Source organism: Neophocaena asiaeorientalis, unplaced genomic scaffold, assembly GCF_003031525.2.
Source record: "Neophocaena asiaeorientalis asiaeorientalis breed wild unplaced genomic scaffold, Neophocaena_asiaeorientalis_V1.1 scaffold70, whole genome shotgun sequence".
NCBI classification, from domain to species: Eukaryota; Metazoa; Chordata; class Mammalia; order Artiodactyla; family Phocoenidae; genus Neophocaena; species Neophocaena asiaeorientalis.
The window spans coordinates 8,652,617-8,665,576 of NW_020175410.1; the positions used below are offsets into that span (position 1 = coordinate 8,652,617).

The 12,960-nt window shown below is 39.1% G+C and overlaps 1 protein-coding gene across 3 annotated transcripts in view; it reads right to left on the reverse strand.

Annotated features, from left to right (window-relative positions):
- The window catches only part of UMAD1 (UBAP1-MVB12-associated (UMA) domain containing 1), a 232,207-nt gene that overhangs the window by 204,738 nt on the left and 14,509 nt on the right, over positions 1-12,960 (reverse strand). For all 3 annotated transcript variants that reach the window (XM_024766978.1, XM_024766977.1, XM_024766979.1), the window contains exon 2: positions 1,705-1,803. In XM_024766978.1, coding sequence (XP_024622746.1) covers positions 1,705-1,786 — 82 coding nt within the window. In that variant the 5' untranslated portion in view covers positions 1,787-1,803. The remainder of the gene's footprint in view (positions 1-1,704; positions 1,804-12,960) is intronic.

Consider the following 12,960-nt stretch of genomic DNA (forward strand, 5'->3'; position numbering starts at 1 on the left):
AAAACTTTTTTTTTTTTTTTTTTTGTGGTACGTGGGCCTCTCACTGTTGTGGCCTCTCCCGTTACGGAGCATAGGCTCCGGACACGCAGGCTCAGCGGCCATGGCTCACGGGCCCAGCCACTCCACGGCGTGTGGGATCCTCCCGGACCGGGGCACGAACCACCCGTGTCCCCTGCATCGGCAGGCGGACTCTCAACCACTGTGCCACCAGGGAAGCCCACTAAAATTTTAATAACTAGCAGGTATTAATTTTGTAATAGAAGATAAACTAGTCTTAACATTTAGGAGACACTATTTAACATGTTTAGATTTAAAAGTGTACTTCAACACTGTTGCTGGGAATGTAAATTGGTGTAGCCACTATGGAAAACAGTATGGAGGTTCCCCCAAAAACTAAAAATAGAACTATCATATGATCCAGCAATCCCACTCCTGGTTATATATACAGAAAAAAATGAAAACACTAATTCAAAAAGATACATGCACCCCAGAGCTCATAGCAGCACTATTTAAATAGCCAAGACACAGAAACAACCCAAGTGCCATTAACAGACGACTCGACTAAGAACATGAAATATATAAATACACACACATATATATATACATACACACACACACACACACACACACGACTATTACTCAGCCATAAAAAAGAATGAAATTCTGCTATTTGCAACATATACGGACCTGGAGAGTAAATATTATGCTTAGTGAAATAAGGCAGACAGAGAAAAACAAATACTGTACATCACTTACATGTGGAATCTAAAAAGTAATACAAATGAATGTATATGCAAAACAGAAACAGACTCACAGATACTGAAAACAAACTAGTGGTTACCAAAAATGAGAGAGAAGGGAAGAGGCAAATTAGGGGTATGGGATTAAGAGATACAAACTACTATATATAAAAAAGATAAGCAATAAGGACATACTGTACAGCACAGGGAATTATAGCCATTATCTTGTAATAACTTTGAATGGAGTATAGACTACAAAAATATTGAATCACCATGCTGTACACCTGAAAGTTATTACAATATTGTAAACTATACTTCAATAAAAGAAATAAATGTACCTCGTTCAGCAACTATTTATTGGATGCCTGATTTAATTTTTTTTTTTTTTGCGGTACGCGGGCCTCTCATTGTTGTGGCCTCTCCCGTTGCGGAGCACAGGCTCCAGACGCGCAGGCTCAGCGGCCATGGCTCACGGGCCCAGCCGCTCCGCGGCATGTGGGATCTTCCCGGATCGGGGCACGAACCCGTGTCCCCTGCATCGGCAGGCGGACTCCCAACCACTGCGCCACCAGGGAAGCCCGCCTGATTTAATTTTTGATGCTAATTTAAGAAGCAAGGCTTGGTGTTATTTATAAAACAGAAATTGAATTTATCAAGGATTCATCAAGACTTCTGCTTTTTCATAATTAAAAAGGTTGACTAGCTTATTGGATAGAAAAAATAGGATGATTTTACAAACTGAATTTGAAGGACACATCCAAACCAACATACTGTATAAGAAGAGTCTGACTTGATGACAATATTTTAAGTGATTGATGACCTATATTTTTATAGATTTCACATACATAAACTAACTCTGGAATTAATAGGAAAATGTTTAAAAATCAATCATATACTTTTCAAGTAACCTTTTAAAGGAAAAATAATTCATCTAATTATGATATTGTTTCCTAAAAAGACTCACCTAAAAGGACAAATCCATCTGCTTCTCTCTCTGGTACCAAGGGCTTTTTAGATTCCGGAGGCTTTCTGAAGAAGTGAAACATTGCTGCTTCTCTGTTACCTGAAATAGAAACACTATATAATAACAAATTCAGACGAAACCATAAAACTCTTACCCTTCTTAGTAAAAAGCCAAATACAGGGACTTCCCTGGTGGTCCAGTGGTTAAGAATCCGCCCTCCAATGCAGGGGACATGGGTTCGATCCCTAGTCAGGGAACTAAGATCCCACATGCTGCAGGGCAATTAAGCCTGTACACCGCAACTACTGAGCTCACATGCTCTAGAGTCCGTGCACCAACAGCTAGAGAGCCTGCGTGCCGCAACTACTGAGTCCATGTGCTCTGGAGCCTGCACATCACAATTGGAGAGAACAAAGAGCCCTCGCTGCATTGAAAGATCTCACGTTGCTGCAACTGAGACCCAATGCAGCCAAATAAATTTTAAAAGCCAAATATAAAGATATCACAATAATTACTTTTAGGAATTCTATTCCCAAACTTAAGAACACAAGCCCTCTCTAGGTGTCAGATGACAAAACCAGAAATTAAGAAGCATGGACTTCCAGTCTGAAATACTGTGTTCATCCTCTCAATTTCTGAACATGCAGGAAATAACCCAAGAAATCTCTACGAGTAAAACTAAAGTCAACAGATAACACCAGAATCTTGAAGGACCTCACTAGCCATAAATTGGACACTGGACCGAGGAAAGGGGGAAAAAAAACCAAACCCGGTCCAGGTTTCTTGTCATGCCATAACTACCTTAAGCCTCATGAAATTAAGGCCACCTGAAAAAAGAAAAGAAGGCACTACAAACACCCTCTAGAGCTGGTTATCTGATTCAGACACTCAAGGACTATATTCATTGTAAAATTGTAGCCAAATGTAAATTCCCATCAGTGTAAGTATCTGCGTTGGTGAGATTGTGCACTACCCCCAACACACACACACATACACACCCTCTCTCCTCTGTGTCCTCCCATCTTTGTACACTCAGGCAGGGCAACAACTCTTAGAAAACAACTGGGAAGGAAGTTGAAGGAAACTTGGGAGGACATGTCACGTTCTGAGTTGCTGTATGTAAAGCAATATAAGAGACAGCAAAGAGGGCTTCCCTGGTGGCGCAGTGGTTGAGAGTCCCGATGCAGGGGACACGGGTTCGTGCCCCGGTCCGGGAAGATCCCACATGTCGCGGAGCGGCTGGGCCCGTGAGCCATGGCCGCTGAGCCTGCGCGTCCGGAGCCTGTGCTCCGCAACGGGAGAGGCCACAACGGTGAGAGGCCCGCGTACCGCAAAAAAAAAAAAAAAAAAAAAAAAAAAGAGAGACAGCAAAGAAAAGTTCCTGGTGGCAACAAGTGCCCCACATTTCAGTTTCATATATTCCACCCACCAGAAAATCAAGCAGGGAGGATAAGTAAAGATTTTATCTGAGCAAGTTGCTTCTAGAAACTGAGAATTGCACCAGGATTTGTGTAGGTCAACCTGCCCTGAGTTGTAGATCGGAGTGGATGGTAAAAGAGCCAATTTGTTGACAGAAAACACATCTAGCAGGTTTCACTTTTTAAAAGAAAAAAAAATGGAGAAGAAAAACACAAGCCACGTGAAAAAGAAAATATTTCAGTAAAGGAAAAGGAATCACCTCTGAAATCCTCAAAGGCTGAGCTTACTGGATATAGTGATGGAGCCAAAAGAAAAGTCTGGAAATAGTCTGGCACCCTCAAGAGAGTACAAGGAGACATGACCTGTATGAAACTGGTAAAAACAAAAACAAAAACAAAAAAACCAAAAAAAGCAAGGTTAGATGGAAAAGCAAAAGGAAAAGATGAAAAGACAAGGAATGAGATGAAAAAAATAACTAAGATAAAGAGAAACCCATGCAAGAAAGAAATGAGATCAGAAAAGAACTGGTTGGTTTATAAGCAGGAATGTAAGACAATAAAGTTCAAACTCAAAGACTTAAAAAGACTGGAAGAAGCAACTAACTTCTCAACCCCAAACAGTTAAAACTAAAACAGAGAAAGCCTTTGAAGGAACAACAGATGATTAAAATTCAATCTGGGTAAGGATCAAATCAAGGATATATCCATCACACCTGATACTAAAGCCTCAGCCTGGATGAATGTGGCACTCAGTAAATTCTTAGGCTACAATGGGTCAGGAAAAAGAGACCAAGGGGATCAGTGTCCAACTGAAGCCTCGTAGAGAAAAGATACCTTCAAATAAATAAAGGGGGGGCACATTTAAGGGTGAAAGAGATGAGAAATGTAGCAAATCTAAGAGTTACAGCTAGCAAAAATTGTAGGTCTGGCTACAGATACATGAAGCTGATTATAATCAAATAGGTAAGAAGCCAACAAAATTTTTGGAGAGCTGTGCTGCCAAAACAACTACAAGTCTGAATTAAAGGAGGACTTTGACTATTGGAAGTTTACAACAATGCTGCAGACAGGAAGCTGCCAGAGAAAACTGCTCAGCCCCCAAGGAGGGTCTATTCTCCAGTGCCTACTTCAGTGGTAGCCAAGGAAGTTACTGGAAAAGGAAGACACTTTGCGTGGAGTGCCTGGAGAACATGGGACTGGGGGTGGGGCTCTCCTGAGAAGCAGAATCTGGGCATAATTAATGAGCATTCTCCAATCCAAGGCGGGGATCCCCCAAAATGCCTGCTCAGTGAGATTCCAGAATTGCTACCACTCGGTGACTGCTGTGTATCTCCCATTCCTCCCCTTTCTGGATGACAGTGGTTTGGGCCGTTATTTTTCCCAGTTACCAGAGGGGACAGAAGGGACAGACTGCTGGTCTTTTTAGTTCATGAAGTCTCTACAACAAGAGGTGCCACATCTGGACCTGATGAAGAAATACTGAACTTAGAGCACGATGCTGTGACTGAATGGGGCCATTTGGGTTATCGCCCTTGGGGAGGGGTGAGTCACTCTGTCTACCGCAGGGAGAGAGAACTGAGTATATAGTGACCACAGACTCATTAGGGCCATTCACTGGCTCTCCACCTTATATCAGGAGACATGTAAGAAGTGCAGTTTTCTACCCTCGTTGGAGGTAGGTGTGGCCATGTTGCTTGCTTGGTTCACTGTGTCACATGCCATTAGAGTGCTAGAACAAGAAGCTTTGTGGCCACAGAGAGAGGCCCTTTAAAAAGTGGCTCCTTTCTAACATATAAAAGAAAAGCCTTTAATAGAAGGACTCAAATTTCCAATACCTTTTCATGTCTGGCCACAAGACAGAAATGGAACAAACACAGAAATCACAAAAGCGGTTCTGATGTCATTCTCAAGCCCCCAACGTTTAGATACGTTGTTATAAAAGCCAGACCAAACTCAGCTGTAGTGCCAGAATCCCTTTTGAATGCAAGTACTTTGTAGAGAACTTATGATTCAAATAATTAAGTGAAGCATTTAAGTTTTTCATGACCTAAAAAAAAATCAAACGTAAAGAATATACAGTCTTAAATAGGCTGCAGCAGGTTGCCAACAGTATGACTTATGTGGCAATGCATAATATTACAGTTTGTCACTTTAGAACATTATAAAATTCCAAACATATCCGAGAAGGAGAGAGAACTTAGGTTCCAAGAGTCAAGAAACATCCACGCACGGAAGAAACAGGTCAGGAATAGGAAAAAGGTAGTAGAGACAGTATAAAAGAACTCAGAGTGGCAGCAAAGACTAGTTTGCTACAAACATCCATTGCTAACTGCTCTAAAATGGTTATGAAACTACCAGTCACCCTCGCACCTGTTATTCTGCCAACCTGACCATTGCCTTAACTCCTTCCTCTACGATAGTCACCTCAGATGTGTTTCCATGGGAACGCTGTGCCAATTTTACAATACAAGTCTTGGGATTCCCTTGCACCATCTATACTGCTGCTAACATTCATGATTCATTCCACTAGGTACCTAAGTAAGTCTAACCATACATATAGCTTTACAGTAATCACTCCATGCATGAAAAGACTATGTCCTGAGACACTAAAATCTGTAATCAAATTATCTTTATACCGTGATATTTTTTGTACCATTGAAAACACACACAAGGTGGTATAAAAATTTATCCCAGCGGGACTGGCAATACCATTCTAAGATCCTCCCACAGCAAGAAAGCTGCATTCTAAGATCCTCCCACAGCAAGAAAGTGGTTAGGTCACCACTCCAGCAGCCAGATTTCCTTTCCCCACCTAAGACTAGAACTGGGAAAGAGAACGGGGGTAACTAAAACCCCACTAACATTTGCTGAGCTCCTACAATGTGTCACGCACTGTACCTAAATGCCTTATAGACTCTATCTCCTATAATCTTACAATCATCCCGCCAGGTACACATAACTCTTCACAATGTGTAAGTGAAAGAATTGAAGTAAAGTCGGTTAAGTATTGATGCAAATGTATATGGCTAGTAAACAGCAGAGCTAGAATTTTAAAGCAAGTCTTTTTGGTACCAAAACTGAATGCTTTACATCAACAAAGCACCAAAGACAAGGAGCCCTTAACAAGACATTTGTGTTGGACTTTAATATTTCCTAACATTAGTGAAATACATTTCATTAATTCCATTTCTGTCTTTCTAAATCCCTACTTTCCCAAGCCTTGCTCAGCTCTGTGTTCTGAAGATATTTGCTAATTCCACAATATCCACGTTCCAGACTTTCACTTACTTTATATTTTATGAGTATTTATTAAGTGCTTAGGCCAGATACTGACCAGGCACTGCAAATGTAGCACTCAACTTATATTTACGGGAACAAACAGCAACCTGAAACTACCCCATTTTGGAGGCAATCCTGAGTAAACCTAAGAGGAATTTAGGAGCTCCATCCCAAAAGTGGAGGAGGCCTGGAACAGTCCTGCTGCCCCCAGCTGAGTATATGGGAAGACATGAGCACTCATGCTTCTGACTTACATGGCCTTGACAGTGGCCTTCTTCTGCCTGGAGTTATCAAGCATGTTCCAGCCTCATTTCCTTAGGTACAATTTCAGTATGTTAAAAACTGTCTACAATAAGCAAACTTTACATGTTATAAGTGGGTGAAATATCAAAATTTATTCTTAAAAATCCATTATCAGCCAGCAACAACACTCTTGCCTGGCTAAGCTGGGACCCAACCCAGAATGCCTCCTAATCCCCAAACATGGGAATCCTGGAACTGCTTCTATATGGATGGGGGATGAAGAGTTCACTGCCCAAGACACAGATTGGGAGAAAATCCATGCAAATCACAAATCTGATACAGGACATGTGTCTAGAACATATAAAGAATTCTTAAAATTCAATCATGAGAAAACAAACCAATAAAAACTGGACAAAAGCTATTAACAGACATTCTCCTAAAGAAGATATGTGGGTCTTCCCTGGTGATCCAGTGATTAAGAGTCCACCTGTCAATGCAGGGGACATGGGTTCGATCCCTGGTCCAGGAAGATCCCACGTGCTGCGGGGAAACTAAGCCTGTGTGCCACAACTACTAAGCCCATGCTCTAGAGCCTGCGAGCCACAACTACTGAGCCCACATGCTCTAGAGCCCACGTGCTGCAACTACTGAGCCCATGCACCTAGAGCCTGTGTTCTGCAACAAGAGAAGCCACCGCAATGAGAAGCCCGCGCACCGCAACAAAAAGTAGCCCCCACTTGCCACAACTAGAGAAAGCCCGCACGCAGCAACAAAGACCCAGTACAGCCAAAGCAAAAAAAAAAAAAGATATGTGAATGGCAAAGAGCCACATGAAAGGATGCTCAACATCATTAGTCAATAGGCAAATGCAAATTAAAAGCTCAATGAGATAACACTATATACCTATTAAAATATTAACAATTTAAAAGGCTTGCCATGCCAACTGTTGACAAAAATGTGGAGCAACTGGAACTCTTATACACTGTGGTAGGTGTAATAATATAGTACTGTGGCAGTTTCTTAAAAATGTAAACATACACCTACCATATGACCCAGACCTTCTCCTTCTAAGTATTTACCTAAGAAAAATGAAAGCATATGTCCACACTTGTACACAAATGTTATACAGCTTTTTTGGTAAGAACCCCAAACTGGAAAAAATCCAAATGTCCAACAACAGATAAAAAGGACAGACAAACTATAGCATATCCATCATACTATTCAGAAATAAAAAGGCATGAAGGCCTAAGATATGCTATGACATGCATGAATCTCAAAAAAATCAAGCTAAGTGAAAGAAGCCAGACCACCAAACACTTCTAGGAAATGCAAACTAATGTATAGTGACAGAAAGCAGATCAGTGGTTGCCTGGGGAATGGGAGGTTCAGGGAGGGAGGAATTACCAAGGATCACAAGCAAACTTTTGAGGGTGATAAATATATTCATGATCTTGATTGCAGTGATGGTTTCAGGGTATATAAACATGTCAAAACTCATCAAATTGTACACTTTCAACATGTGCAATTCACCATATGTTGATAATACCCCAATAAAGCTATTTTAAAAATTCATTATTAGCATGATATTCTAGATGTTATAAAAATGTTGTAGTTCACAAGTATTCGTAAAATTGTCTCAAATCTCTTAAATGACTTTGTGTGTGTTACAAATGCAGTCTTGTATACAAGGCAAGATACTTCTTTCTCTATCCATTCACACAAAACTGAAAAATAAAAGGACAGTGTCTTCACTTTTAATGGCACGCAGACTGCATACAGAAAGCGACCCTGATCGCTACACAGCACAGATCCTACTGCTCTGAAGGAGGGCAGCACAAGTGATATATTTATTTTTTCCTATTATTCTAACACTTACCTTTTAAGTGATATTACCCATGACAAAAGGATTAAGGTAACCTGGTTTTCTCAATTTGATCACCTTCTTTCAATTTCAACAGACTATTTGACAATATAAATATGTCAAATAGACTGAAATGTATATGTGGGACTGATAAACAGCAGCCACTTAACTATATAAGAAAAAATATACATACACACATTTTTTCTTCACATTGTGTCAAAATCCAATAAATATGTAAATTCCATACTGCTGAAAAACTAAAATCCTGAACCATGTTTAATCCTCCTCTTCTTCTGTGTGGTGGGTTGTGAATTGCATGGTTAGACAAAAGGAATACAAATTTAGGTAACAAGTTTCCTAATTTCTTCCGAGAGATACCAAAAAAGACAATGGTCCCATACTTTTGATAGTTTTAATCTTGAAAGACAAGATCATATTACCCAAAACAGCATTAAACGGTATAAAACATTCCAGAAGGCTCAATGAGAATGAGAAGAGCCCTGTTACACTTCACAAACAGGTAGCCTTGAGTTTAACTTCATCTGATGGGCACAGATATAAACCAAGAAGAGAAGGAAGGCCTCTCCTGTAAGAAGGATCACCAGGAACAATGAACAGAGAGTGTTTAGGATACAGCAGAGAGAGTAACCTCAGTAGAAGCGTGGAGGTAAGCAACAGAAATGAAGACTACAAAAGAAGAGACAAATTATTAAAAGGGCTACTAAGTCAAGAAAATGTTAGAATATCCAGAGTGGCTTACCAGGATTCATTTAATATTATTTTCTAGTCTAGGATCTTGAGGAAAGTAGTGCTTCAGAAAGATTAAATTTAAGACAATAGGCTAGACAACATGGCTGGACCGAGTGATTACCATACTAAGTGAAATAAGCCAGAGAGAGAAAGACAAATATCATATGATATTGCTTACATGTGGAATCCAGAAAAAAATGATAAAAATGAACTTATATACAAAACAGAAAGAGACCCACAGACATAGGAAACAAACTTATGGTTACCAAGGGGGAAAGGAAGGAAGGGATAAATTAGGAGTTTGAGATTAACATATATACCCTACTGTATATAAAATAGATAAACAACAAGGACCTACTGTATAGCACCGGGAACTATACTCAATATCTTGTAATAACCTATAATAGAAAAAAAATATCAAAAAGAAAAAATATATATATACATTATATATATATATAATTGAATCACCATGCTGTATATCTCAAACTAACATGACACTGTAAACCAACTATATTTCAATAAAATAAAATAAAATAAAATGCTGGAGAGACTGATTGAGAGAGTGGAGCCATGAAGTTAGAATGTTGTAGCAAAAGGGACTGGACTATGGTGGGAGAAGTTTGAATGAAAAAGAAGAGGTGTACAGAAATGTGAAACAGGACCTAGTGACTTCCAACTCTGCAAAATACTGATGGAAAGGAATTACTAAAAGATGACTGAAGTTTCAAGCCTGAGGGAGTAAAGAAAGTGATATTAAGAATAAGAAAAGGAAAGTTGGAAAAGGAAATTTAAGAGAAGAAAAAAATTAACTCCACTTCAGACAAGTTTACATGTAGGGAAACAATGACTGGTCCAAATGGTAATATGTGAAATGCAGTTGGAAAAATAGGACCTAGTGCTCCAATGAAAGGAATAAGTTGGAATTTGGGAGCTGTTAGCATGTAAGTGGTAGCTGAAATTATAAACATCAGTGGTATTTCAAACTGAAAATATAGAAGTTCAGGGACTGAGATCCTGATCTCAACATCTCAAATTATATTATGAAAATACACCCCTTTAATTATCACTAAATGGATATGTATACCCCCATTTCTTCAAATTTTTCAAAAACATACTTGGCTGTCGTACCAGGACTAAAATGTTAACTCGACTATATTGTTTCACATTTCAAAACTGCAGAAACAACTGACCTCTTCAGTATAATCCAGGGCGGTAAATTCAAATGCCAGGCAGATAACTAAGAGTGAAACCAGCCCAGTCTGAGACAGGAGTGAAGGAAAGTGCAGGCTTGGTCTAAAGATGGCACCTCTAGGGAGGGGGGAGATGCCCAGGGAGCCACGAGGAGGAGCCCTTCACCAAAACAAGGCTTATGAGGAACCAGTGAAAGAGCTTTGAAAGGTTTTGAGCTGGGAAAGCCTGGAATCAGATTTGCATTTGCTGTTATGGCCAAAGTAAAAAAAAAAAAAATAACCATCACTAAAAAAATTAGGACAAGGCTGAGGCTACGGTTAGGGCATCTTCCCACTGACTCCTGGCCACCACCCAAGATGGTCCCAATGCATCTAGGAACCTCTGGGGAATGTAAATTGAAGATGTAAGGCTGCCTCTGTCTGAAGGTCCCTCCCTTTGATGCCTGTGTGTGGGACCACGGGCCTTGGACTCAGAACTCCTGCTTTCACTGTCACCCAGGCCTCTTGGAGAACATTTTAGCTGAAGTATGTGTTTTATACTATTTCATCCTTTCTAGTACTTTTTCCAACTTATTTGCTTTTTCAAAATGAAACTAGCAGGCTTTCTAATTATAAAGGTAATTTCTATTTTCTATGTGCAGGTAAGTTTTGTACATTCTTAGGAAAAAAATATGGAGAAATATACACCAAACCTAATAGTTGTTGTTACCAGGAAGCATGACTAGTTTATATTTAATTTATGTTTCTTTTGTAGTATTTGCTTTTTTCTAAATCAAATATCATATATTGTTTTACAATAAAAAATATTTTTAAAAAATTTAATGACGTATACTTGATTTACAATCAAAAGAACTGTATGTTCCTGTGTGCTGTGTTACTTTCAGGTGTATAGCAAAGTGATTCAGTTTATATATATATTATTTTCAGAATCTTTTCCATTATTGAATATAGTTCCCTGTGCTATACAGTAGGTCCTTATTGCCATCTATTTTACATATAGTAGTGTGTATCCCAAACTCCTAATTTATCCCTCCCCTACCCGCTTCGGTAACCATGACTGTTTTCTGTGTCTGTGAGTCTGTTTCTGTTTGGTAAATAAGTTCATTTGTATCATTTTTTTAGATTTCACAAGTAAGTAATATTATATGATATTTGGCTTTCTCTTTCTGACTTACTTCTTTTAGTATGATAATCTCCAAGTCCATCCATGTTGCTGCAAATGGCATTATTTTATTCTTTTTTATGGCTGAGTAATACTCCATTGTACCACATCTTCTTTATCCATTCACTTAGGTTGCTTCCATGCCTTGGCTATTATAAATTGTGCTGCTATGAACATTGGGGTACATGTATCTTTTTTAATTAGAGTTTTCACCTTTTCTGGATATATGCCCAGGACTGAGATTGCCGGATCAGATGGTAACTCTACAAAATAAAGATTTAAAAAAAAATTTTTTTTAAGTACCTTTGGCAGCTCCAACCACTGTTCCATGAAGGGATGTGGGCCCAGTGTCACCAAGTCTGATTTTTCAAGACAAACTAGAAATCCAACTATTATGTAAAAACCTAGTTCTTAGATGATAGCAACAAATTCAAAAATTTTTAAAAATACTCTGCAGACTGAATAAATCCTCTTCAAACTGGATTTGGCTTTCAGGTGTCAAAGTTTTAGACCTCGTTTAATAGCCTAAATCTAATCAGAATAAGGAAAAACTGTAAAAGGCTTCGGAATTTAGTGGCTATTACGGCTAGCACGTCTGTCCTGGTTATCTCCACCTCTGTTTATCTGACTCGGTTATGTTACAACTCTGTAGAGACAGTTGATAACTTGCAGAAAATTGATAGGCATACAAATAATCCCCATCCACAGGATGCAATAATGCTACCCTAGGGACAGTGACCAGTTTTGCAATAATTAATAAATTCAACATTCCCTTATTTGACTGTATTGTGTGGTGATACTTTGAGTTTTCTTTTGAACCAGTTGTAATAAATATATTACTAATTTCTTCCTTAACTGATGAGTTAATAAGTCTCTGACAGATTTTTATTTGTATGAAGGAGATGATTTTGTCCTCTTTTAAAGTGTATCCATTACCTTCAGACTACCAATTAGGATTACCCAAATATTCTCCCTCTTGTTTTCCATTCATCTGGGTTTTTTATCTTTGAAAGTTTGTGATATTCGTATCATGGGTGAGAGGTACAGGCATCTAAGAGGATAAGCAAGAGGGGAGCCAGGAAAGACATTTCAACTGATGTCGCAGATGAACTCCCAGAACAGTTTGAAGGCCAATGAATTAAAGCATTAATAGAAATGTTATTTCCGTCTGTCTGATTTTTGCTCAGAATCTGACCCACCCTCACCAAAACAAAAAACCCACTCAGGAAAGAAAATAAAAACAAACTGAATCTTGGATCTACAGCTGTTTTCCAAACTGTAGGTCTCAACCCTTTACTGGAAATAAACTCAATTTAGTGAATCATGACCAGATCTTTGAATAGAATGAAATAG